This window comes from Prenolepis imparis, unplaced genomic scaffold, assembly GCF_030444845.1.
Source record: "Prenolepis imparis isolate NDT839.2.m4 unplaced genomic scaffold, iyPreImpa1.0 SCAF_8, whole genome shotgun sequence".
NCBI classification, from domain to species: Eukaryota; Metazoa; Arthropoda; class Insecta; order Hymenoptera; family Formicidae; genus Prenolepis; species Prenolepis imparis.
Window position 1 is genome coordinate 8,057,231 of NW_028141166.1, and position 26,537 is coordinate 8,083,767.

The 26,537-nt window shown below is 39.5% G+C and overlaps 1 protein-coding gene across 3 annotated transcripts in view; it reads right to left on the bottom strand.

Annotated features, from left to right (window-relative positions):
• The window catches only part of LOC145939799 (C-Maf-inducing protein), a 35,169-nt gene that overhangs the window by 7,139 nt on the left and 1,493 nt on the right, over nt 1-26,537 (bottom strand). Inside the window, exons 1-3 of one of the 3 annotated variants that reach the window (XM_083044404.1) lie at nt 24,953-25,818; nt 20,813-24,353; nt 496-681 (exon numbers count right to left, since the gene is read on the bottom strand). In XM_083044404.1, coding sequence (XP_082900530.1) covers nt 496-681; nt 20,813-22,147 — 1,521 coding nt within the window. In that variant the 5' untranslated portion in view covers nt 22,148-24,353; nt 24,953-25,818. Of the gene's footprint in view, nt 1-495; nt 682-20,812; nt 24,354-24,575; nt 25,819-26,537 lie in introns of those variants that run through there. The other 2 variants (XM_083044403.1, XM_083044405.1) reach the window with 2 other exon arrangements.

Here is a 26,537-nt window from a genome sequence, read left to right on the forward strand (position 1 = left end):
TCCTGTTTCAGGGCTTATATATATTGTCGGTTGTTAATAATGATCGTGTTTGCTCGCGTTTTATCGCCGACCAATATCCGAGGGAGAACCGATATTGAAAAAAATATTTGACATCAGCATTTGTGCATTCGCATGAATAACATCGATTGTCCTGCGTCCGAAAAAGAATAAAAATCGAACGATGCGCAAACACGTTGCTCTGTTCGCTTAAAATGTTACAATTTAAAAACAAAATTATTGAGAAATCAAAATTAATTTTTTTTCATTTTTATCCATTATCGCTATCAATGCAATAAACAAACAACGGCAAATATAAGATTTAAAAAAAGATTTAAAATTTATATCAATCTAATTTTAATGCGTGCGACAGCTTATTCGCGCATAACATCTTATTTTAATAAATATAATTTGTAATAAAAAAAATGTAATACGCTCTATACAAGTATATCAATGCAAATAATTCGAGTAAGAAATAGCATTACTTTTTTAACGTACTTTCCATAATATCGAGTGATACCACTGGTCCCTCGTGTAAGCGTTGCTGGCTTGTAGGAGCAGCGATCCATCCGGCAAAACGATGCTGAGACAGTTCTTATATGCGGGATCCCATCTGGCGACAACGTACTTTCGGACCTCCGACATGCTGCTGTATGGAATAGGTTGTTGAAGGAAACCTGTGAGCTGAAAGAGAAAAACAAATAAAATTCGAATTTTGCGAGAGAAACTTTTATAAAAATATATGTGTGATTGTAAGGTAATATCGGAATATTATCGGATTAACAGTGTTACAAGTCATTTTGAGTTCATTATCATTGTTGTCATTAAACAGCTTTATGCAAAATCCTGATACACACGTGTAATATTCATGAAATCTCTATAACTCGCGGAAATCGCTTTATTTTCTTCTATCAGAATACAGAGTATATAATTAATTACATGTGTTAATCAATTTAATTAATATAATCTCGCTTGTTATATGTATAATGAAGTTGCAGGATAAAAATGTAGCATCAATAACCAAAACCTAACCAAACCAATTATTTTGTATTTATTATTCTGTAGTCATTTTCATTCAACAAGCGGTAAAAAATTTGCATTTGTAATATTCTGCTTCTATGAAAAACAGAGAGAGAAAGATCTTATAATAAAGGTGTAATCTAACTTCAAAATAACATTTCGTTTTTATTGCAGAAAAACGCAATCTCGAAAGAGCTATTTTATTTGCGTTTCGATCATCAATCATTTTCCTCTTAGCCACTTGAAATCGCAAATTATTAACGTTGTTTGACGTATAAACTCGACAAATGAACGTCATCGCTGTTTATATATATTTATCTACGTTCGCCAATATAATAAGAACATGTAATATTATTATTCCGTGAAAATCATTACTATATAATATATTAATAATGAAATGAAAGAATGCTATGCAAGTTTATAGTAGTTTTAAAATTAACTAACATTAGCTAACGAGAAAAAAAGAGCATTATACTAATCATTAACGAGAAAAAAGAGCATTATACTAATCATCTGTTTGTATTATAATTTAAATTATGATTCAAGAACAGTGAAATACTTAAATGTAAAAAGTTCGTTGTTTCCCTTATTAAAAATTTTTCTCTTGTTTACTTTATAAATTTCTTAAATAGAGAATTGAAGAAATGAGAGATTTTTTTTATATTGAAGAGTTTTTTTATAAACTGCACAAATGTATCGAGGAATCAGTGATTATATAATAAGTAATAATTATGATTAATTTCGATTATATAATATATAAAAATTACTATTCAAAATTATTTTAACTTTACTTGATAAAAAAAAATACGAGTCTTTCTTGCATCAATGTAATAGCAGCTTCGAGTCAAAGTCAACACAGACTTTCGGCGCGTAATCGGTCTCTATCTAAAAATGACGTAATTACACTTGTCATAACGAAGCACACGAATGTGTATAAAGCAGTACCGGCGAATCTGGCCGTGTGGCAAAAAAAAAAAATAACTTGAAGGAGAACAGATGCAAGACAGAGAGGCGGGAAAAAAAAGGGACGATGTGAATCGAGGGAGAAGTTGCATAATACGACCTGATGAGGACAATGCGCCCTGGTTCGCGCATCACACTCTGGTGGTGTCTCGAGTTCTGAGACTGCACGGGGATGACGTAGTCGTGCATGCATATGTATGGTGTGTATGTGTGTTTGCGTATTTATGAATGCCTCTGTATGTGTGTGTGAATGCTGGGCCGCACGTGTAAACGTGATATCGACGACTAATACAGAGCCGCGAGCACCTGCGTGTGGAATAGTGAGTGACGTCAACGCGAGGCGAATCTAGGCCGAGGGTTGAACGACTCGCTGGAGCAGGCTCGGCCGAATCTAGGACACACCGCATCCCCTCATCGCTAAATGCGGCCGAAAGCGACACGGAGCCGATCGCGCAATATTTTTCGCGCGCAATCTCATTTCGCGTCTTTCTCATGTGTAATCAGCTGTTATTCTTTGGGCATTTTGGCTCCTTAAAATTTGACGGCCGGCAAAAAGTAGCGAAGTCGGAGAAAAGGGAACGAGATGGAAGATCCATTGAGAAGCTGCATCTTTCCGTCCACTGAGAGATAATTATTCTAATGTGAAAAGATAACAAAGAAGAGATTCGTGCCGCGGTGAAAATTTCCGAGAAGCATTTACTCATTTATAGAGAAGAATAATCGAGAATAATTTACTTGGTCTATGCTCCGGCTTGACTAAGTCTGCAACTCTCGGAATACTTATGTATCCTGTGTTTATGATAATCAAATAATTACATTATGATTATTAAATGAATGCAAAGTAGATAGGCACCACGATCTATGAACAAAGATCGCGTGGTTTCAATTTGCATTTATTAAACAGTCCGTGCATTTCGAACGTTTAAGTAAAATTTCGTTGTTTATGGAGAGAAAATGGCATTTATATATGAAAAAAAATAAATAAATAAATAAATAAAGTCCGAGCACTGCGAGCGTTTATCGTTACAAAGGGCGCGCGCGCACGTCGTGAAAAATATATAATTTTTTTGCCGTATCTTTTGATCCAAGGTCATCTTTTGTAAACGGCTTCACGCTCTTTTTATGCATCTATGTTACGAAGACTGCTATGCATATCATGAACTGCATGCGTATCATGAATATTCATGCGTGACGTAAACGATAACGAAACTGCGCCCATTACTTAACATTATTACTGAAAATAGCAAAATTTTTCATCCTCTCTGTAATAGCGATTTGATATTATTCTCTAATTAATAATCTTTAATTTTTTGCCTTTTCTTCTCTCCCTCCCCTCTGAAAAAAAATTAGATCGATATTTCGTGCGCGATGACAGAATACACCGCGTGCGTATTATGAGCTTCCATAATTAATAAAAGACAATGGATAACGCTATCTCATAATATGTATGTATAACACAAGACAATATCAAGGTTGTCGAACGTCAATGAATAAAAAAAAAAGATGAACGAGTGAATGACACGCGGCCTCTCTTTTTCTGCTTGCAATTCTCTCTTCTCTGTGTTTAACAATAAGCGCAAACTGTACAGCAGAATTTTAAATGTGCGAAAACTGGATTTGATAGATCAAATTGATGATCGAAATATAAATCTTTCATCTCGTCGTTAAATAGAGATATACCTGCAAATTATATACATTGTTCTCATTTGTTTTCGGCACCGTCGAATATATCTTCTCTTTTGAATTACAATATCCTATTTTAATAGCCTACCCGAGACATGCGATTGCATAATCGATGATGATCAATCGGAACATGAGCGCGATGAGTCATCTCATTAATATCTGACGCATATAGACCGAATGACAATGTTGTATTCGCGATATTGCATCGATTCAAATTACAATTATTTAAATACAACGGAACGCCGGCGACTCGCAGTCGCGATTCGCGACGTTTCCTGTGCGTCGCGATGATTGTGCAACTGCAGATTAGTGGAACTGCGTGTCGAACAATTGCGTGTCGTGACGTGAAAAAATGAGAAGAAGGCAGGTAAGGTCGCCACATCGTCTGCGTGTCGTTACTCATGAATAACACTACAATTTTAAGCACACGACCATCACAAACAACGTTCAACTTTCGTGCCTTTATAGCCCGGAAAAATGGAACGTCAATCTGTAGAGACGCCAAGGATATTTATGACACAGTGGATGGTGGATGTAAAAATCCCCCAAAATTCTCTCTTAGATAAAAAAAATATAATATATATTCTAGATGATTGAAAATTATAAATAAATTGAATTAAAAAAATTAATCGAACATTTATGATAAACGCGTCTGAATCGAGTCGATGATATTTAAAATTATGATTGCAGACGTTTTGATTGATGAAATCTTTACATTGATCGAAGCAGATTTACATCTATTATAATTTTTCGCATAATGAAGTTCAAGAGGAAAGCGAAAAAGTAACGGCATCCAGTCTGACTTATTCGTAATGGAAATATATAATATATTGACATAAATTCCGCACTACTTACTTTCCTAGAATATCGTTACATAATTTATTCGTGCCTCCTGTGTAGCAGGAAGTCTCTCGATTTCATATCGCGATAAAAGTCTAATTGTAAAGAAGAGTGAGGAGATGTCGCCGACACGTGTTGCAGAATCGCACCACGTGGCCAATTTGACATATCGTATAAGCAAGATACGACGCGGCTCGCGCAATATCGTGTCGCCTATCATTTTCTCGTCATCTATCGATCATAATGCAACGTTATGCAACTTTGTGCTTGCAAAAGAGCAGCACAATAATGAATAGAACGAGTACAGATTGAGAATGATTTCGACGATACCGCACATTCAACTTGCTAAATATCGTAAAATTTTTAATTAAATTCCTGGAGTTAAACAATATAAACGAACAAATTAAAATAAAAGTTTATTTTAATCACTATTGCAGAGCAATAATACTGTACAATTATTGTTACGCGTCTCGCGTTTTATATATTTAATTTTGTAGAGAGAAAATTATTTTTTTTATATGAATAAAAAAAACAAATTTATATACATGTATAAAAAAAGTCTTTTTGCCTCCCTTTGTGATAATGGTGGGATTAATGGAGAAACAAGTACGGTCGATCAGTATTTTCGTTCGTCGATTATTTTAGACATTCACAACCGAGGTCGTTGATCCGAGTCGCCTTTAATTTCGAACTGAATACACGTGGATCGTGCGTTTGATAAACGGCTCGCTTATAGCACGAAAACAAACAGAGCACTCTTGTCCACCTCTATATTGTTGTAAATTTATCGATTCGCGTGTTTGCCGTTTTCCTGTGTTTGTCCTTTCAAAATTCCGGACTGCATGTGACTACGTGAACACGTGTATCCCTACATTTAACGAAGTCGCGAGTCTCCGATAAAGATAATTATTTTAACACTTTCGTTAACTATTTTCTAAAGCCTATTCGTGCAAATTAAGTACAGATTCGCTGTAAAAATTAATTGAAAAGTACTTCCATTGTAATTAAAAATCTTTCAAAACTATTGTCAATTATTTGACAAGCAATTTCTTTCGGTCAATACTTCAACTTTTTTAAATATAATGTATAAAAGTAATAGTAAAAAAAATATGATTTAAATTTCTATTATTTTTTTTTTTTTTTTTTACAAAAAGTGCTCCATTTAGGTTTAGCCCGTTAGAAAAGAATCATCGAATTGCCATAGAGAGGATGCTGGTAATACACACATCGGCGCGAGGATCTAAAAATAATCCACACCCGTAAAAGCATCGTCGCCAGCCCAATCGCGCATCGACGAAAACAATACAAGATAAACGAGACGAGCGGCGAAATGAATCGATTGTTGGCGAGCGATAGCAGATTGCGATTCGAAATATCCCCGGGAGATTCGTAACACATAAACAGAGTTTTCCCAAGCGGGGTGATGTACGGCGAAGTTTTTACGAGAAGATCGGAATTGCGCGATCATATTTTTATCATACGTGCAGTATCCGTATATTTAATAATCGCATCTCACATATAGTTTTCAATTTATTTGCGATATGAGATACAATAACGAAACTAAATTGCAAGAAAATGTGTATGTGTATATTATTTTTATTACTCGGAGAAAAGATTGAATAAAAGTTTAATCAAAAGTTTCTCTCGCTACAAAATAACGGAACGAACGAAACTTATTAAAAAGTCTCACTACATGTCGCGACACATACAATACGTACTTTTAACACGAGTCACTTGGATGTTCTTATCAAGGTGACGTTAAAATGTTTTCAAGCGAATTTAATAGCGATGCCGCATTCGACACGTTTTACAGTATGTTTGTTAGAATTTCCTTCCTCAATTTTTCGAAGAAATATCTTGATATACGAAAAATTCCGAGAAACAATTTATTTATTTATTTTTTCAAGAAATAATCGTTAGCTTGAGAAAATTGTTAAAATTATAAATTTGTATCGAAATTATTTGCCACAAATAAATATTTTAAAGAAAATTTGAAATTTTTTCGAAATGCCTAACTAAGCAATTCCATTAAATTGACGTGATATAAATAGTGAACAGGTATCGACATTAAAATACGTCAATTGACCAAACAGTGCCATTAAATTCGAGAGAGAGAGAGAGAGAGAGAGAAACCGCAAAGCGAATATTGACAGCCGGAGAGTTTAGCTGCCAGTGACATTTCTTTTCTCCGATTTCACCTCGCCGAAATACATATAAATTCCTGCATTTGCACATAGCGATTCATTCCACTGTAAATAAAAACTCCCCGTCTCTTTCTCTATCCCTCTCTTCTTCTGTCATACGTCAGTGAATACGGAAACCGTATGTTCAGCCAGTAGGTAGAAACGGACTGGATATGACGGGTGCATACGCGATGATTTATTTTCCTCCGTTTGTGACGACCCGTATAAACGGGGATATTTCTTCAGAATTAACCCTTTAACTGTTTTCACATATGTACATATATATATTTGTACTATGATGCGGATGCAAATATCCCTCGCAATTTATTCTCGTGCACGACGTGCACGCAATTATGCTGCTTTGAATTGTTGCGAATTAAAATTATGTTGCATCAGGCAACGAAATTTGATTGACGTTTCAACATCACCGTAAGCACTAATGCGCGAATTATATCGATTACGAAAAAATCTCTCATCGTGTTTCACTCGTGGTCTCTAATGAAATTTAATGTAAAAAGATGTGCAAACATGGGCTGGTAGAGTAGTTTCCATTAAACCTGTTTCTCTTAACGAGCTTCGCTCTTTAATAATATATAAGCTATAAATTTAAATCGAATCACTGTAGATTTTTAATCTTTAAGTTCACTGATGCCACATTCAGTTAACCCGCATTTAATCTATTTTAATCTATTTTAAAAGCGCTCTTTAATATATACTCGCTCCTTGAATTAATCGTTTATCTTTATTAATTAACTCGTAATACTTACGGACTTACGTCAAACGTTACTCTGATTTATCATATGTCAGATATACTTTTTGTATAAATTTCCATAGATGATAGATGTATCGTCGCTCGAGCATTTACGTAGTGTTAGATAATAGTATAAATCAAGTTTTTTCATTATCCTTTATTATATATGCGTCACTTAATATCGTTTGATCGAGAAACACGTGCAATGAATCATCTGCATATAATCGCAATTCAATAAATCACACATATCCTTATCTGACGTATGATTCTTTAAAATATATAACACATTCTCGCGAATAAATTTTACATTCATGCGAAAATTTATTACGTTTTGACTGAAGGTACTCTCGAAGGGATCACAATCTTGAATCTCAAGTAGAAACTAATCAACGTCTCAACGATTTCGGAGAGAAGGAGAAGCGTATACGGAGCTTTTTACGAAACTGCGATCTGAAACGACAATTGAAATTTTTCAACTCGCTCCACTTTTGCTTCAAAGTCGCGCCAAATGTTTGCCTGCCAAACGATGCGAGACGGGTTACTTTACGAGTCCTTTCATATTCCAAGAGGCACGAAAACGAGCTAGTATTTTTACGGCTGCTAACAAAGGCGCCGTAAAAGCTAGGCGCCGCGTCACTTTGTTAGCTATTGTTTTATGTGTTTCTCGCGCTTTATTTCAGATATCAGCGGATATACGAATTTCCACACGAGCGCGTGTAGCGTTAAGCGTCGTTGAACGTCCTTATTGCAAATTCGCAAAAATTTATCGTCACGGAAAATCTGCATACAATGACACGAATCGCTCACCGCATTCCTATACATTTTGTGTTACATAAAAACTGCGCGATAATGTATAATAAGTACTAAAATAAAAAGAAGCTTTTAACGTGGCTTAAGTAGTAATACATAAAATTAATAAATTTTTGCGGTAATTAATAATCCTCCCCTCTGATAAAAAGGGAAAGAAGAGAAGAGAGTTTTCATACTTATTAACTACCAGGAGTTTGAGTAACCCCTAGCCTCCCTCTCATGGGATATTAACTTTCAAAGTTAACTCGCCTTTTTTCACTTTCGAGTTTAACGAGTTTCATAACTACATTCCTGAAATTTATACATTTCCTCTTATCGGGGTAGGTCGCTTATGAAAGTTAAATGTTTCCTTCGTGCTCGACCCCCAACCGCGATAGAGGAGAACGATTCAAACGCACCTACGCATTTCCCAGTTAGTCGCTAATTGTAATACAGCTGAGATCTACTATATTCTCTCTCTCTCTCTCGTTACAATGTTCCACGGCTCTTTGCAGTCGCTAATTGGGAGCCATTGAAATTCCGCGTTCGCGTTTTACTTGAGAAATTACAGTCGACCCTTTTGGGTCTTTCTGCTGGTTTATGTTCAACATTTGCGAAAACGATTTAGCTTGTCGGAACCACCGTCTCTCGTTGTTTCTGTTGATTCTTTAAGCTAACCCGCGCCTCATTAACGAGATTTAAAATAATGCAGAGAGATTTGTGCGCAGCATCTATATAATTATACAGAGAATATCTCCCATTATACGTCTCTGAAAGTGTAATTAGTGTAATTTTATTTCTGACATTACACACACACCTATCTATTCTTTTCATACGTTTATTTCATAACTGTTTTCTCGTTTTTATATCGTTTTTATATCGGCAATTTCGAAAAAAAGCTCTCTCGCAATGAAAAGACGTAGAATCAGGATGTTCCGAGAAGAGAAGAAAAAATGATTTGGACTCGAAAATCCCCGTATTTCTATCAACTATAGTTTTGACGTATCGTTCGTACCTCAGTGTCTCAAATGCTAACAATTCTCATCATTCGCAACTGCGAAGTGGTTTGAGAGCGATGAGTATCTCGCCGTGATTGTCGGTCGTCTCGAAATGCGCGGACATATTTGCACAACAACTGCGTTTTCCTCTTCATCTTCATCAATATAAATTCCTTTTTTTCTTCCTTTCCATTCCGCTGTTCTTTTTATATCCTCCAATTATTTTTCTCATTATTACAATATTTTTCTTCAAGTTATGATCATGTATCTTTTGTCAAGAGCCATCGAAAATTAAGTGTTTGCTCAATTAGATCTCTACGTCTTATTTCTTGTCATTTTATCATATGCATATTTTTTGTCGTACATGCATGTCAATCTTTGGCTGGGATCAAAGTCAACGATTAATCAGAATCCTTCAAGATTTCCCAGTGACTTTCACATCTCTTCTATATTTCTCGCCTTGGTAGCTCCTTCATGTAGGAGCCAGCCATCCTTGATGACCACGAAAAGCGAGCGGTTGACAAGTATTTTACAAGATGTTAGCGCGAAGAGAGCAAAACGACCTCTACTTGAATATGGTCCCAGGTAGCCCAGGGTCAGCTTTGACGTCAATGAAACGCTCTCATGTACACGCATGCATGCACGCACGTGCGCCCGTCCGACACACGCGATTGTCCGATTCGCTCGCACAGATTCGTCCACGATAACACTGTCATGTAAAGTTGTTGTCCCCAAAACTATATCCGTACAGATTCTTCGAAACAATATTTTTTTCAACGAAAATGTCACGTCAAAAACCAATCAACAATCATTTGCAAAATAAATTTTGGAAGAAAAAAATTATTATAAATAATTAATATATAATAATTTATAAATTTATTTTGGCTATATTCGAATAAACTTTAATAAACGATGATGATTAATTTAATTAATTCAGTTGATATATATAAAATGTTAAAAAAAGATGAGATCTCAGTGACCTTTATTTTTATTAAAAAGAGCTTTTATCTTTAAATGGATCGAAGCAGCTGCAATTTCAAGGGATCTTTTCTGATGGACTTCTAGGATACATATATGTATGTATACACATATGTATACATACATATGTGTATATATACAGGATGCTGAGAGATGCTGTCGATGTCGAGATGTCACCGACCGCGATTTGTCTTGTCGATCCGCTTCCGATGTCTCTTTCCCACGAGAAAAAGAAATGTCCTGATATATTTCGCGGTACACTTCGGTTTCGGGCGATATATCGATTACGTAAAGAGGTCAGAGGCGAACACGCATGAAATCTCGTTCGGTGGAGATTCGGATACGCGCGTCATCGCGCGTGGTTCGCGCGTGAACAAAAAGTGTACCGTGTGCGAAGCGATGGCGATACGACGAGGATTTTAACCCCATCATTCTCCGTGTTCGACATTCGAATCAATAGCGACATATCATTTTTTTGCATCACCAAAATTCATTATATATACGAGAAAAATATTTATATATTTTCAATAAATTTATATAGTGTTTATACTTTTTTTTTTTTCATTTTTTTCTCTTTATCTTTTTTAATTTTAAACCTGAAGAAATATAAGAGGACGCTCTCACAAGATATATATGTTTGCTTTCATCCGCGCGAAAATGAATTTAATCGCGCTTGAAGCAAATCCATTTAACGCGTCTGCATTCCATCAGAGGATTTAGTCTAGTATTATATTTAGTAATGCCATAATTCTCCATTGTTTTACAATCTCCAGCTTGGCGTGTTAATCGTATGCACGATTAATATTCATGGCAATATATAACGATCGAAGAGCGATAAAAAGAAAAGGTGAAATAATGAAACATTGTAACATTTTTCTGTCTCGCCTAATAACAAAACACTTTTGGCTGTAGCTTGAATAGTAATTGATTGTTCGGATTTTACGTAATTGAGATACTGGAATTTCCGACAACCGCTGTCTCTCTTCGTCGACAATATAATCTTTATGATAGGTCGCGTAATTGTTTTCTTTTTTTTATAAACGTGGATACTATTCGCTTCTTTTTTTTTACACGAGCATTTAGCACGCGGAGATTTATAGCTTTGCTATGATCCACGTTTTATTTAATGAAGACAGGATAAATACAAAATGTTAATGCGTTTACGTCAATAGTTTCCCGCGACACAATAAACAGAAAATTTATAATTCAAAACCGTTTAGGTAAACAATAATGAGCGGTGAATTTCAGGCGGTTCAATACGCATGTATGTACAATGTGAGTTAATAACAGATCAGCAATTATTTGCAATTACTCGATTATTTATATCAGGTACTAAATACACGAATTAGATTAATTATCCTCGATTATATCCGAAATGACTGCGGTACGTAATAAATTCATTTACAAGCATCGATAATTTTTTTTATTGCCGTACATCGTCATTGTTACTTAATAACGCGTAAACCAACAGAGAACCGCGCGTGCTAATAATGATCGTCCGCGATGATTAACGACGAGCGAATACGCGCGAGAGAAACACTTCTTCTCAGCCTTGAAGAATTTCTACGGCCGAAAACATTAAACATATATGTATGTTAATTTATCACGCGAGAGATTCCGTAAAAAAATTACACTGATCAACTAACAATCGATTATTAATGTTGCATCGACGACAGCTACTTTTTAGAATCTTTGTTGGCAGCGCGAAAACATGACGACTCATCTCTATCTTCTTCTTTTTTCTTCTTATTTTTTTTTTTTTCCTTATTTGAATCGCTGAATGAAACGCAGATCACACGCACGTCAGTTTACGTCACTTTTTTAGAAACTGATTATACTTAGCTTCCGACCGACCGATTACCGAATAAACGTAGCTATATTTGATGAAACAATTAATATTGTCGTCACACAATGTGAGAGAATGTTTCTATAAATACGATCTTCTTTTCATGTGTTTTTGAAATATTCACAAATGTGCAATTTCCTTTAAAGATAGCATCGCGATTGTAATCCGTCATTTACGTCAGAAAGTTATACATATAAAGGACTTTAAATTTTAATGTAGTTTTAATCGTATCAACGTAAAAAAAACACGCCATATATTTATATCTACTTATAGATTCTATGATATACCAACCACATAAAAATAGCGCACTATGAGAGAGAGGAGCACGCAATTTAAAGTCGATTACATTTAACACTAAATACTAGCTACGAAAATACGGATTTATAAATAGTTATAAATAGTTATTATTGTATTTTCAGCTTTCTCTTATTGTCCTGTTCGTCAGGTTTAACCTACTTAGTATGGCATACTATTAATCTCTCGGTCTCTCGTTTTATATCGGCAGAACTCGAAATAATCCGGCGACTAAATTTGACTGCCTTATCCTAGTCAAGTTCGTTCATTGAAATTATATTGCCACGATTTGAAGCTAAGTTTAGATCAACTAAATACAGCCGTCTCTGATGAATTAAAATTTATGTAGAGTGCTCAGGACATTTTACATTCAATAAAATATTTGCAAGCCTGGAAGTAGATAATTCTGTTTCAGATTTAAAAGCTCGCAATAAATAAATAAATTGTATATAGCGTCTCTATAAAAAAAAGTTATGTTAAAGAATATTTGCATATATTAAATATATTTAATTATATCGAGAGTACATCGAACGTGATATCAGAGTGTTCTTTGAACTATGCATGTGCTATAACAGGATATTTTTTTTCCGGAAGTAGTTCGAATACGCAATAAGAACGACTAATGATGCGCGACATCCTCGTATCGTTCACCGAATTCCATTGACGTGAATAGTGTATTGCACATTCAGCGAGAAGGAAAGATTCTCGTCACCAGCTTCCACGTGCGAAGCTTCACTTCCTGCGACGAGATCAATTCAATTCTCAATTTTCGATCGGCTCGAGCGGGGGATGCGCGATGCGAAAAAGAATTTTCCCTCGTCTTTCATAGCGGACTCGCGAATGCAGCCGCGATCCATGCAAATATATCACATATATGTATGTGTAATGATATGCACGAGATATCGGGATTTGTAACACTTCGTTCACCTCGGCTCGAGAAAATCGAAATTGTGTTAATTGCGCACATATGTATGTCTCCATTGACATACCAACGACGGACGACGACGGCCCATTAGCAGTATATATTTGCACCGCGAGAAATATACTTTACTCTTGCGCCACGTAATAATCTAATGGCATCGCATATTACCCTCGGAGACAAGTTTCCTGCCCATCCTCAGTTTATGCTTCGGTAATAAATGGAGCACGTAAATGCCAAAAGCCGTATACGGTTAAAAGAGCCACCCCACGGTTTACAGCTACGATTTAACGCGGCGGGAACGCATCAAATTACAATAGCCAAGATCGATATATACATATACATATATATAATATAATATGTGTGTGTGTTGTGTGTCTCTTTTATTAATTTTCATATATCGCGAAATATAGACAAGAATAATCGTGAACGTCAGAGCTTTCTTGAATAAATCTAAATAATCAAATATATTTATATTATATTATATGACAATTATATAAAATTGTATTATGTGCTAGATTGTACTTTCACATATCAGATTTGCAAATTGTTTCTTATACTTTTTTTTAAATTATTTTTTATATAAATAATAGATAAAGTACATTTCTTTAAATAAAGATCGGGACAATCGAATATACGAATATCGCATCATACTTTGATGTGATAGACCCTCTCCAATTCTTGTGCATTTTTTACGTCGTCATCTTCTTGGATATTGCAATTCGTTTCAATTACATTGCTCAACTTTTCGCCAAACTCAGGTACGTCAATGCCACAAGTGCGTCACGACAATACAATTTTGTCTATCGCTTATTCATTCCAACGTAAACGTGTTATTATATATGTGTATTTTTGTAAAAGATAGACTGAGTAGAATAAACCAAAGCAAAATGCAATGTATATATACATATTTTTTTAACGTCAGAACATCTCGATGTTCTCATCAATTTGCAATGTTTGCGTTAATATCCTGCGCACGTTTAACTGCATCACACACTATTTATTCTATCGATGAATTCTAGTAATATAGAGAATTTTCAATTTTCCGCAATGGCTTACGTACACGTGCCTTCAAATAACAGGATTTCGTTTTTTTTTTCCATTACTATATACTCTGCATTATTGATGCAGTTGAACGCGCGATATGCATACGCGAAAATTCTACGAGACAATTTTGTACAAATTTGCTCGCTGCACAAATATATCCTATCAGGAAGAAGGCAATTTTCGTATCATTATATCCGCGTCATTTACGAAAGAAAAATCGTTAAATGCGATTAACGTCAAAATGATTTCTCCGTATTAATAAATGCACACAAATAATGCCGTCGTAAATTGCACTCGAGACTTGGAGAGCGTCTCTCTGTCGCGAGGAGTCAAGGGTCGTATACATACGATGGATGACGTACGACGATGCGGCATTTCGCGGCTCTGCCTCGGGTTCTCGATTTCCGATTTAAATGGGGTAATACGCGGGCATTTTTACGATCCGCCTCGCGCTGCCGGGCGATAAAACCGCGCCGCGCCGGGTTATTACGACCGATCCTCGGAGCAACGGCACTGGGTCGTTAAAACCCGACGACCATTTCCTTCCCCGTCGCAATAACGCGAGAGAAAAATAATTGCGTTAGCGAATATATAGGCGAGGAGAGCTTTATACGAGCGTCCTTCGCGTCTCGCGCGCGAAAAAAACCCTCCTCTCGCCCCGGTCTCGCGCGAGTAATTCGCACGCGCATTATTTCCCGTACGTCAATGCAGATGCGCATTATCTGTCATGAATAAAACGGTCGCGGTCTATCGATACGCACCGGTGCATGACTATATATCCCTCCCGTAATACGAAATCGGCTCGAATAAAACGAAATTCTCTTTCGTCTCAATGAGCTTCGCTCTTCTTTTTTTTCTTTTTTTTTTTTAAGACACGTTGTTATTGCAAAGTTATTTCAAGCCACAGAATAACGACCGAGTATAGCTTTTAGGAGGATTTGATGATTACATTTCGCTTATTGTGGGCAATATTTTCCATTTCTCAAATTGTCTCGCGAAGTCTGATTGGGAACGTCGTCATCGCGCGAACAATGTTTATTAATTGAAGCGATAATTACTGACCGAGTCGACGGTTTAGTGAATCGAGTGAGATGAAGGGTACAAGGGCGCGAAGCGATGTGTTTACATTATGCGTTGCTATAAGCAGTTCTATTAATACGTTCCCGCGTATATCGCGTAGGATATGAATATAGAGGATCGCGAAAAATATGTAGGTGCATGTACAATTGGTGAAAAAAAAAAAAATTAACGAAACAAGACGTACAACGTGTATATATTCATGTACAGTCGTGGTCAGTGAGGTTGCGACACTTATTTATATTTATTGAATTTAATGTTTATTTATTATAAATTATCCATGACATTTAAATTTATATTACACACTATTCGCAAATTTGACATCATGATCATTTATCGCGCATAAGCACATGACAATGATTCGCATCCTGAATTTTACTGCATATTTATATAAAATCATTAAAAAAAAGTGTCGCAACCTCTGTGTCCACGACTGTACATGGAGGGTTGCAATACGGGAGCAAGATAAAAGCTAAATACCTCGCGCCAAATTATAGAACGCGTGGCCGACTTGAATGGAGCTCCTAAAAATACATTTCGCGTCATATGGTTTATCGTTGAACGTCCGGTTTAACGAACGTTTTGTTGCCGAACAAAGGCTGCATTAGTACAGAAATATCGCGCTCGTGCGCGCGCGACATATACGTGTCTCATACATATATGCACGTAGATTAAACGGCGAAATTTTGTGCTATTCTTCCCTCCCCTCTCCTACGCGGATGTGACATATAATAAACCGCGTCCCATTGTCCGAGCGAAACTCTGCGGAATTAAATTTATTGAATCCCGTCCGGGATGCGTGAAATATCGTATAATACGCGCTTAAGTAAGAATAATATCAAACCGTAATGAAACCCTACGTTTCCGCAGTCTCCTGTTTTGTTTTTCATTTCAACTGTTTTCTCTGCCAAAATAAAATTCCTCTTATTTTTTGGAGCACAAAAGAGAAGAATTTCAGTTATGTTCATTAAAAGGATAGACACTGTGTGTGTCGCAGTTTCGCGACATACCTGTAGATGTACATAAATAAAATAATTATAAAAAATTATAATAAACGAATAATGTGGAAGAGAGGAAAATGTACGAAAAATAGAAGAGAATATTTACGCAGATATTTACAAATTATAATCTACTGTTGCATGTTGTAAAATAATTTTGTTTTCGCGTTGCAATTTTCTTCTTTTTAGGTTTGCAATATTTTTTGTTATACGATTTTATGACAACATGTGTTAGTTCAAAATATAATGTAGCACCAAAAAAAAACGTAAAGGAACTTTGAAAGGAAATTCTCTGTATTGTCGAATGGATGAGCGATCTATAAGTACAGTTCGCTCACCAGAGCCAAATCCTTTGAATCTTTAATTGCATTACACACAATGTTGGAAACTTGTTCAATTGTTGCCTTTATCCGTTTATTATTCCGTTTACCGTTTGCCTTATTAACGAACTGCAAACTGCGTCCGCGTCGACAATACTAACGGATCTCGTTAGTGAATCTGTTGTATCAGACATTATTGGTCGCGTATGACAAGGTATAGTATATGAGAGATTGTCGGTTAATTATTTAGCAGCTGATTAGCCAAACGCATGTGAGAAGAAAGAAGAAATAAATAAATAAATTCTCGAGGATATTTTCGACTTTCCGTATGAATACTTTGTATATTTATGCAAATATAAAATATCAGAGACGGCTGTTTTCGCATATTAAGCGCGCTCTGCGGATTCGATACTAATTACTTACTACAGTTTATTTAGAGAACTTGCAATTAACTTTATGCATACTTGATATCACACATGCGCATTCTATCTATATATCGCTGCCGTCATCTCGACCTCTGTCTATCGATCTCAACGCGTTTGTCATAAATAAACGTGCGAAATAAATACGAACAACGCATCGTCGACTTATATATCTCACAGCTGAATATTTTTAGTACCGATGAGCGAATTCGCCTTTGACATTATCGATATACTATATAAAAAGAGTATATATCGAATCAATGGTATCAATACTAATGGCATCCGACATCGAATAAGTAAAACGAATATCGAGAGGCCGATCTCTTCGCGGCCCGATTGCGTCAAAGACGTCGTGACTCTCTCCTCTCTCTTATCGTTTGTGTTCGCTCGATTAACCATAACGGGAGGGAATTGACAATCAGCGCGTGTTTTTTTTTCGGCCTCTGCCGTCATCGTTGTTTCATCCAAATTTCACGTAAGTGTGACGCACAACTCCGAACCGATCATTCGAATGTAAGGTCACATCGACGATTTCTCGCAGCGATGTGAAAAAAAAAGAAAGGCGCAAATTTTCATGCGACGTTTCGAGAATTCCTGCGAACCAATATTCGACACGAACGATTCATCTTTTAGAATTCGTTCGCGATCGAATAATCGCGGAATGTTATCGGTGTTTTATCGATAACGAGGCGGGTTGTCCTTGTGCATTACCGAGAAAAATTCTGTGACGCCGATACAGTCTCGTCACCCATCGACGTTTATTACGCGTTTAGTGTGTTATGTCACATATTAAACTACGTATTATTATTTTTTATGATTTTACGAGGTTATCAGTATTATCTCAGATCACATCATACTAACTTTCGCATTTAGATTATTGTATATTATTTCTATATCTATGCGATCTTTATAAGTGCCCAAATAAACGCACGACGAATAAATAATAAGAGGCACGAATAAGAAAATTCGACATATTTGCAAAATAATAAAATACCTAGTCGAGCGCGCATAAAAACGTTTAAATAAATAAATAATATCGTCGGAGGAGAATGCGTAAGATTTTAGAAAAGCTCGTGCCTCTCTTGCATAAATAATTTCTGTTCGTGTCGTGTGAAAACAGAAAAGAAGATACTTATACCGTGTATTTTTTGACAATTTTAAACAATGATTTTGACAATTATTTTTACTTCCTTGTGCCAAGAATATAATTGTCAGCTCGTAGAGATAAAAAATGTTGAGAATTTTTATATAAGAGAAATGTATATTAGAATTATTACTTTATATTATGCTATATGTAATTATAATTATAATATAATAATTATAAAATATACATAATAGTCATATTCTCTTTCTTTCTCTTTGCATAAAATAATAATTATTATATTATAATCATTTTATATATATATGTGTGTATATGAAGAGGGAAAAAGAGAGAAAATATCATTCTTATCAAGGCGGGAATCGCGTATATAAACGCATCCATACGAAAATAGAATCTATCACGAAGTGCTGCATCAAGTGCTACTCTCTCTCCTGCAAAGGCGAAACGATAAATTGCATTTCGCCCAACACGGGATGTGTAATAGCAACGAAGCGGTTTCGCAATCGGCATCGTGACTGCGCCCTGAGAGAGACGAGGGTAACGAATTTAGCCGGTTCTTCCCCACAACCCGACGTTTCTCTCACCCTCTCTCTATCTTTCGATCGCAATTACGTCGCCCACCGGAATCGAAGGAACGAAGGAAGAGGAGGGATCCATCGCTGATCGTTGCACTTGGATGCAGCTGCGATCGCTGCTCTCCTTCCTTCATCCGCGGTGCACTTTATCATATATATCGCGGCCGTAAATCTCCCTCTCTGACGATGCAGATTGCATTCCGATACAACGCAAATCCCGGAGATAGAGGGATAGAGAGAGAGAGAGAGAGAAAAAAAAAGGGAGGAGAGAGATGAACGGAGACGCGTAATCATTGTTGTATCGGGATGACCAACATCCGGATTTTATTGTTATATACGAACGTTGTCCCCCTTCCCTCTCCCCGATTAATAACGAGAATTTGGGATCCGTGACGATGAATAACGAATTGCAGCGTGATCGAAATGTAGGGACCAATGCATATTTTAATAATTTGAGAATTTAAAAATAATTGAATAATTAAAAATCTCTCTTCGTAAATGAATGATGAATTGATCTGGCGGTCGATTAAATTAATGGAACGGTATTCTTACCGATAAATAATATATAAATGAAAAAGAAATATGATGTTGCACGATATACATATAATCAATATATATAGTAGCATCCGATTTGCTCGAACTTGAGACGGAGAGATGAGAGAGGCATTGCTAAATTATTTTCGCGAAGCTCAGCTCTTCAATTATAAAAGTTCTTCGTCAAAGAAGTCACTGTGAATCACGATGATGAAGTATGAATACCTCGCGGTACGAGTTTACATAACAAACTACGATGAATAATGAATCCTTTGCACGAAAAATGGCCAAATAGATCAAATTATGATACGGACATGACGCGCGAAATTATATTTCAGCCGAGTACGTCATCTCCGGAACTTGTCTCTGTCACTTCTAAAATAAACAGTTCGAACTAGGAGCCGTTCTCGAATCTACCACGTTGTCGCTATAAATTCTTTCAAAGACAGCTGATTTTTGAGAAACATAATTGAATTTCTTACGCTTAATCTCTCTCTCTCTCTCTCTCGGATTTTCCAAATATATCATTTTTGAATCAATTTATCAAGAGACAAAGTTGGACGACACAGAATTTCCTCTCGAGTAACTACAATCGTATTACCGTTTCAACATTACCGTAGTAACCAGTAATCTAGATAATGATACAATGCGCAGAGATAGAGACTCATCACTACGCCTACGCACACTAACGTAACAAGCTCGGAAGCGACCTAAGCCGAGAATAGAGATCTCGAGCGGAGTCGCTGAATTCTCTGGCGTTAATCGCGCAAAATAAGAGACATGTGATGTTTAATTAATACTATTAAACATCACATGTCGCTTTGAACGCAAATATAGATTACAATCTAGGAATTAAAATATCCCAGATCGAGATATATTTATCAATTTTTTATCTTTCTCGCGCTCTAACTTTGATTAAAATATAAAAACAACATCCGTTATGCAAGATCCCTTTGTCAATTTATAGAATCGATATTTTTCGCGGCAAAAAGTCATTCTATTTCTTGTTTTGAGATAAAATATTAGATTACGATCTGCGAAAAAAAATATCGCAGATCGAGATATATTTATCAGTTTTTTATCTTTCTCGCGCTCTTTGATTAAAATATAAACAGCATTCGTTATGCAAGATCGTCAATTTATAGAATCGATATTTTTCGCTGCAAAAAGTCAAACGTTTTGTTTCTTGTTTTAAGATAAAATATAGATTACGATCTGCGATTAAAAATATCACAGATCAAGATATATTTATCATTTTTTTTATCTTTCTCTAATTTTGCCTACAATGTAAAGATCCGCTATGCAAGATTCCTTTGTCAATTTATAGAATCGATATATTGTTTGAAAAATCAAATATTTTATTTCTGTTTCAAGAGACCTATGTCTTGCTTAAAGACTCAAATTTCAAAACATGTCGCGATAAAGCGGCACGTTTATCTTACATAAAAATTCAATGTAAATTTATAGCAGACTCACCGTCTTGGAAGACAGGCAGGCGTCATTGAGATACAGGTGATGCGTCTCCCAACGTCGCAGGAACTTGCTGGACAGGATCTTCCTCACCAGGGTCCGCGTGTGATTCAGGTAGCAGACCTGGATGTCGCCCTCCTCGAGTGGCTTGAATCTGGGTCCGGCTGGACCCGGGCTGGGACTCGCGCTCGAGGAACCACTGGCCGACGAACAGCCCGTGCTCTGTCGCTCCAGATTCGGGCAGGATCTCGCGGCCGGCAGACAACCCGCGGACGTGTCTAGGCCCTCGGGCTTCAGCGAGTCCATCCCCGGACTGCTGTCCTCGCCGTAAGAGCTGCAGGTGTCCGCGGGCGGAGATTCGACGCTGGATCGCAGACTCGCCCCCGACGACAACTGCGGCGAACTGGTGCTGGTGGTCTCCTGCCGCATCGCGCCTCCATTCACCGATAGGAAGTCGTAATATGGTACCGCGGAGGAGGTCAGACCGACGGTGGACGCGGCTGCTGGACTGGACGGCAAGGACGAGCCTTCCTCCGTCTCGGTCTCCGGATTACAGGCCTCTTCGTCTTCGTCCTCCTCCTCCCCGTCGTCATCCTCTCCTTCATTCTCCTCCTCGGGCTCGCTGAAACCGTTCTCCAGAGACGGTATGTCACCGACGGAGGCGGGCGCTTCCTGCGGACTCCCGGTCATGTCGATCTGAACCGACGGCGACGAGACAGTCGTAGCCGTCGCGTTGGCGTCCTGTCTATTCTCGTCGCTACGGGGATTTCTCGAGCAAAAGGACACGGATTCCATCGTCGATTCGCTCGCCGGCGACGGCGACATCGAAAACGATCGCGTCTCGCCGTTGTTCAAACTGGAAGAGTCGCCGGAGCGAAGGCGTAGCATGAGCTTGCGACGCCAGCTGTTGCCGTTACTGCCGGACTTCTTGGTCGGTGACGGTGCAATGACTCTGGTGGCGGTCTGACGACTCTCATTCTGCGGCACGATCTGTCGTTCGTTGGTGCCGTTTAAAACTACTGTTATTCCACTGGGTGACGTCAGAGCGTCCGGTCCAGGTGACAAGGGTTCGGGGTCCAGATAATCGGCGCGGATACCAGGCAAAGTGTCCGTGCTGCTGCCACCGGACATCGAAGCTTGGTCGATGTACCTGATGGAGGAATTGGAGCCCTCGCTGGTAGCCTCGGAACCACGTCGATTGCACTCGGTCGCGTTAGACGTCTTCTCGGTAGGTGACAGGATCGCGTTCGTCAGGGAAGACTTGCTTTTGCTCGTCGATAGCGAAGCCGTGGACACGACACTGCGCGATGATCGCGTGAAGGGACTTTGGAAGCAAAACATTGTGCGTTCAGCGAGGTTTTTCCGGTGCGATTTGTCCTATCTAAAAGAATTTCTTCTAGTTTTCAGGTGAGATTAGACACTGGACGACACAGAGAGGACACGCGTGCTAGCGAGAAGAGTGTCTTTGTTGTAGTTGTATCGATATTAGTCGTATCGCTGACGCGACTGGATAGAAGGATTTACGCGCTATTTGTTTTTCTGCCTGAACTTTCCCGCTCCTCTCCGACGCCCTCGTAGACCGATAATCCCCCGCGTCGGTCGAGGACGGAGAGAAAGCGAGAGAAAGAGAGAAAGAGAGAGAGAGAGAGAGAGAGAGAGAGAGAGAGAGAGAGAGAGAGAGAGAGAGAGAGAGAGCTCCTTGTTCCCCGGGTCGCGTCGCAATTTTCCCGGTATCTATCGGGCCGGGCTAATCCCGCGTATCACGACAAAAATTCCGTCTCTTGACGTTCTTCTTCTTTCACCCTCGCAGGGAGTATCGTCCGCCGCGATTGTTCGCTGAGTACACGAAGGAGGGGGATCACTCGAACGTTTCGGAGCCACCAGCGATCACCATCGCGGGGAGAAGAGGATGGATCGATCGGTAGTCGCCTAGCCAGTCATCGAACCGATCAAGTGTATCCTCTTCGCAGACGCGAGATCTTGAAGAAACGCCGTACTCACTTTTTTTTACGCGCACGTTGAAACGCGCCGCGACACATCTTCGTGGGGTAGAACGTGTCGATACGACAACACACCTAACGACCCGATACTTGACAGCACCTCGTGTCAGCGCGTCTTTCGGAGCCGATGTGTCACCTCAGATGCTGCGCCCTGAGAAACGACCTTCGTCCGTCTTGTTTGGCAACAGAACTACCCGCGGACTGCGGCGTACGGCGAACACTACGTGCACGTCGAAGAAATAGAATCCACGGAGGAAGCGGATGATCCGAAAAGAGAAAGACAGAGGAAAAGAGAGAGAAAAGATCAGAGAAAGAGAGAGAGGGATAAAGAGAGGGGAGTGAGTAAGAAAGAGACAAGGAGAGAGAGCGCGCCAGGCGTGTTTCCGACGTGATACGTAAATGTCTGACACCACCGGGGACGACAAGACAGGTGGGGACGACCAACAGAGTGCAAGAGGAGAGGGCGTCGCGGCGCGCAGCGTCTGCTGGTCGATCGATGACTAGTCGGCGAGTTCGCGCGGGTTTATCGCACGCCCGTCGTTTGCTCTCCGCGTTGTTCCTTATCGTCGTGTCTCTAGGTGCACCCGTCAATCCTAGGTCATCCCTGGAGAACCTGAAGACTCCCTGGAAGAAGTGGAAATCGTCAAGGAGACGATATTTTCCCTCTCGTTGACCGACTCCTGATCAGTTGTTCATGCAGATTGCTCGACTCTCCTTCCTTCCTGTCTGCCGTTGATTGTACAGTCGAGTAGGACTTGATTTATAACGTGGGTTTGATTACCGCTCGACGACGTCGGCATAATCTTCGATCTGTTTCCGGTCGGCGGAAACGATTACGATCAGCAAACGCTGTTCTTCGCACTAATATGGGAACGTTGTATCTTCGACGTTACGTCATCGTTGTCCGTCTCATTGTCAGCTGTTCGTTCCTGGAGAGGATCAGAGAAAAACTGACGGTGGATCCAATCTTCGACTAAACCGCGTTTTTTCTTTCCTCTTCGTGCACGCAAGGATGCCGCATCGATCAACAGATTACTGAGAGCTAAATTCGTAACGTTCGCTAGCGCCGATTAAAATGGATCGCGTCTGTGTACACGAGCGAGCGATTCCGCGATTAGATAGTATCAATAACGCTTATCGCTTCCAATTTTTTTCGTCTTTACAGCTGCGCCGCGTGGATTATTCCGCTATATGTGTTGTAGAGTAAATTGGCGAGAGATTCTGCTCTGCGTTCTGCAAATCTCACTTTTACCTTGATAAATTTTCCTATGAAACCAGCTGCCTTTATCGGATATCTTCTTCAACAATTTCGTGAATACCGAAATATAGTAATCTTCTAATTTTTTTTTAGAATGGAGTCTCTTTTTTGTTCTCCCTTATTTTGATGTCTTGTATTCGTATCCCTTATAACGTGAATAAAATTCTTCAAAGTTATCCTGATGAACTTCTCCCTTGCTTTGCGACCTTCTGATGCATGTATTCCCACATCGCGAATGATATATATCACAGGCGAGTTCGAAGATTCGGTCGAAGAATCTTGGAAGAAACTGAAAATATTGTAAGATTTAAATTTCGTCGCAATTACATGAATATTAATCGTTTAATCAGATTTCGCAAGCTAGTCTTGCAAGCCTCGTCTCGCGAATCTCTAACAATAAACGCTAAATCGCCGCGAATCGAGAATAAAAAAAAATAGCAATGTCACAATCGACAATCACGACAATTCGATTCAATCGTTCTCCAAAGTGTTACAAGTCGAACTCTCTTACGGAAAGTCGCGCCCTCGAAATCAGAACGCGATACTTTTACTCCGTCCCGTTAGGGCACACACGCGCACACATATACGAGCGTATAAACATCTCAACACGCGCACCTACATCCGGAAGTCTATCCGCGATTTCCGTCATGTGTCCTTATACGATTTATGACAGCCCTGTCGACTTTCGCGGTTTCGGAGCGGCTTCGACGCGGCCGTTTCCTCGCGAAGTGGATCACTGACAGCAAACGCGGCGGGCTTTACTCTCCGCTCTATCCCGCGGCCGCTCTTTTTCTCGCGACGCGGGTCTATCCCCTCTTCCGATTCCTCGCTTCCCCTCTCTCTCACTCTCTCTCTCTCTCTCTTGTTCTCGCGCAGTTCCGAAATTACCGAAATAAATCTCGCATCTCGCGGAAACACAGGCTCCAACTCGCCGCCGCTATTTTTTTTCTTCCGCTTCGTTATCGCGAGACGACGGAAGAGCGACGACGCCGCGTCTGACGTCTCTTTCTCTATCTCTCTCCCTTTGTGCGTGCGCGTGCTGCACACACTTTCTCGGCCGTAAATAGCCGTCGGTCTCCTCCCGCGCGACTCTTCAAATACTCCACGACATCAGCAGCATCGTGACCGACCGTCTTGCTCTACTTCGCTTGAATTGAAGAAGCGCCACGGAAGAGCCACGATCAGCGTCGCTCCTCCTCGCGAAACGCGACGACCGACTGCGCTGCTTCTTCACCACGAGGCATCATCAAGGTCTCTCTCTCTCTCTCTCTGTCTCTCTCTCTGTCTCTCTTTCCTCGACGTCGATCCGCCGACTCGGTTGCTACCCGACTCCCCTCGAGGCCGCGAGAATGACGTTTTCTTCCCCGCCGACAATCCTCCCTCCTTCCGCGGCGATTTTAATTATTCACGGGCACCACCGAGGTCGATGCCTGCAGGTGGTCGCGAACGTACGTCACCAACGTTAGCGATGACAGCTTGACGGCTGTCGAGAGCGAGAGAGAGGGGGAGGGAGGTGGAGAGACACGTGGTGGACCCACGGATGACACAGATCGCTCGCCCTGCGAGTGACACCGAAGGTGATCCCGACACGCCTCGATCACGCTTCCGGTTTCGCCGCAACTGTCTCACTTCGTCGTTCTCGTCCTTTTCGCCCTCCGTCGTTTCCTCCCTTGAGCATCCTCTTCCTCGTCGTCGACTCCGACGAACAGGCGGCTTGTTTCGACGACGAGATCACCAGTGCTTGACACGCGTGCAGTCACGCGACTCGTCGATACGAAGGCGCGATCCCGAAGACGACGAAACCGACGACCGCGACGGCGTCAGCAGGCGTCAGGCATGCGTGTTGGAGACGCTACCAACTTTCACGCCTGTCTGCTGCGGTGCTCCCTTTTTCTATCCTTGTCTATTTGTTACCCTTTACCTGCCCCCTCGCTCTTTCTCTCTCTTTCTAGCTGAACATGCCGCGTAGTCACGAGTTGATTCACGAGAATCACCGACTCCAGATGCTGATGGTTACGCTAATGTAACGAGTTCAAGCTGATCAAACCCGCGCGATAAGACGCTTGAAAGAAGCCGTAAAGTCGTCTATAGGACGCTCTTTTATGATTTTTTCAGGTGTCTTTTTAGTGTCTGCTGAGAAAGGAATATTTTGTTCCAAAGATTCCGGCCCGAGGAAAAGAACGTTACATGTTATCGAGCGATGATGGAAGAAAATCTTCAGCTTCTTCTGGCTTTCGAAAATCTGTTTCCGATAGTAATCGCGATATTCCGCAAAGTCTCGCCAATAAATTTTCGATTTGTTCGAATAAAAGCTTCTCCCCGATTTTCTTCCTGATTTATTCACAAAGTCTTTAGAATCGCGCGATGCATTATTCGTCCGTAACGCCGAGTTTTTTGAGAGGAAGAATCTTGGAAGAGGACAGATTTCGCGGACAGCAAAAAGACACTTAAATTAAAAAATTTTTTAAAAGAA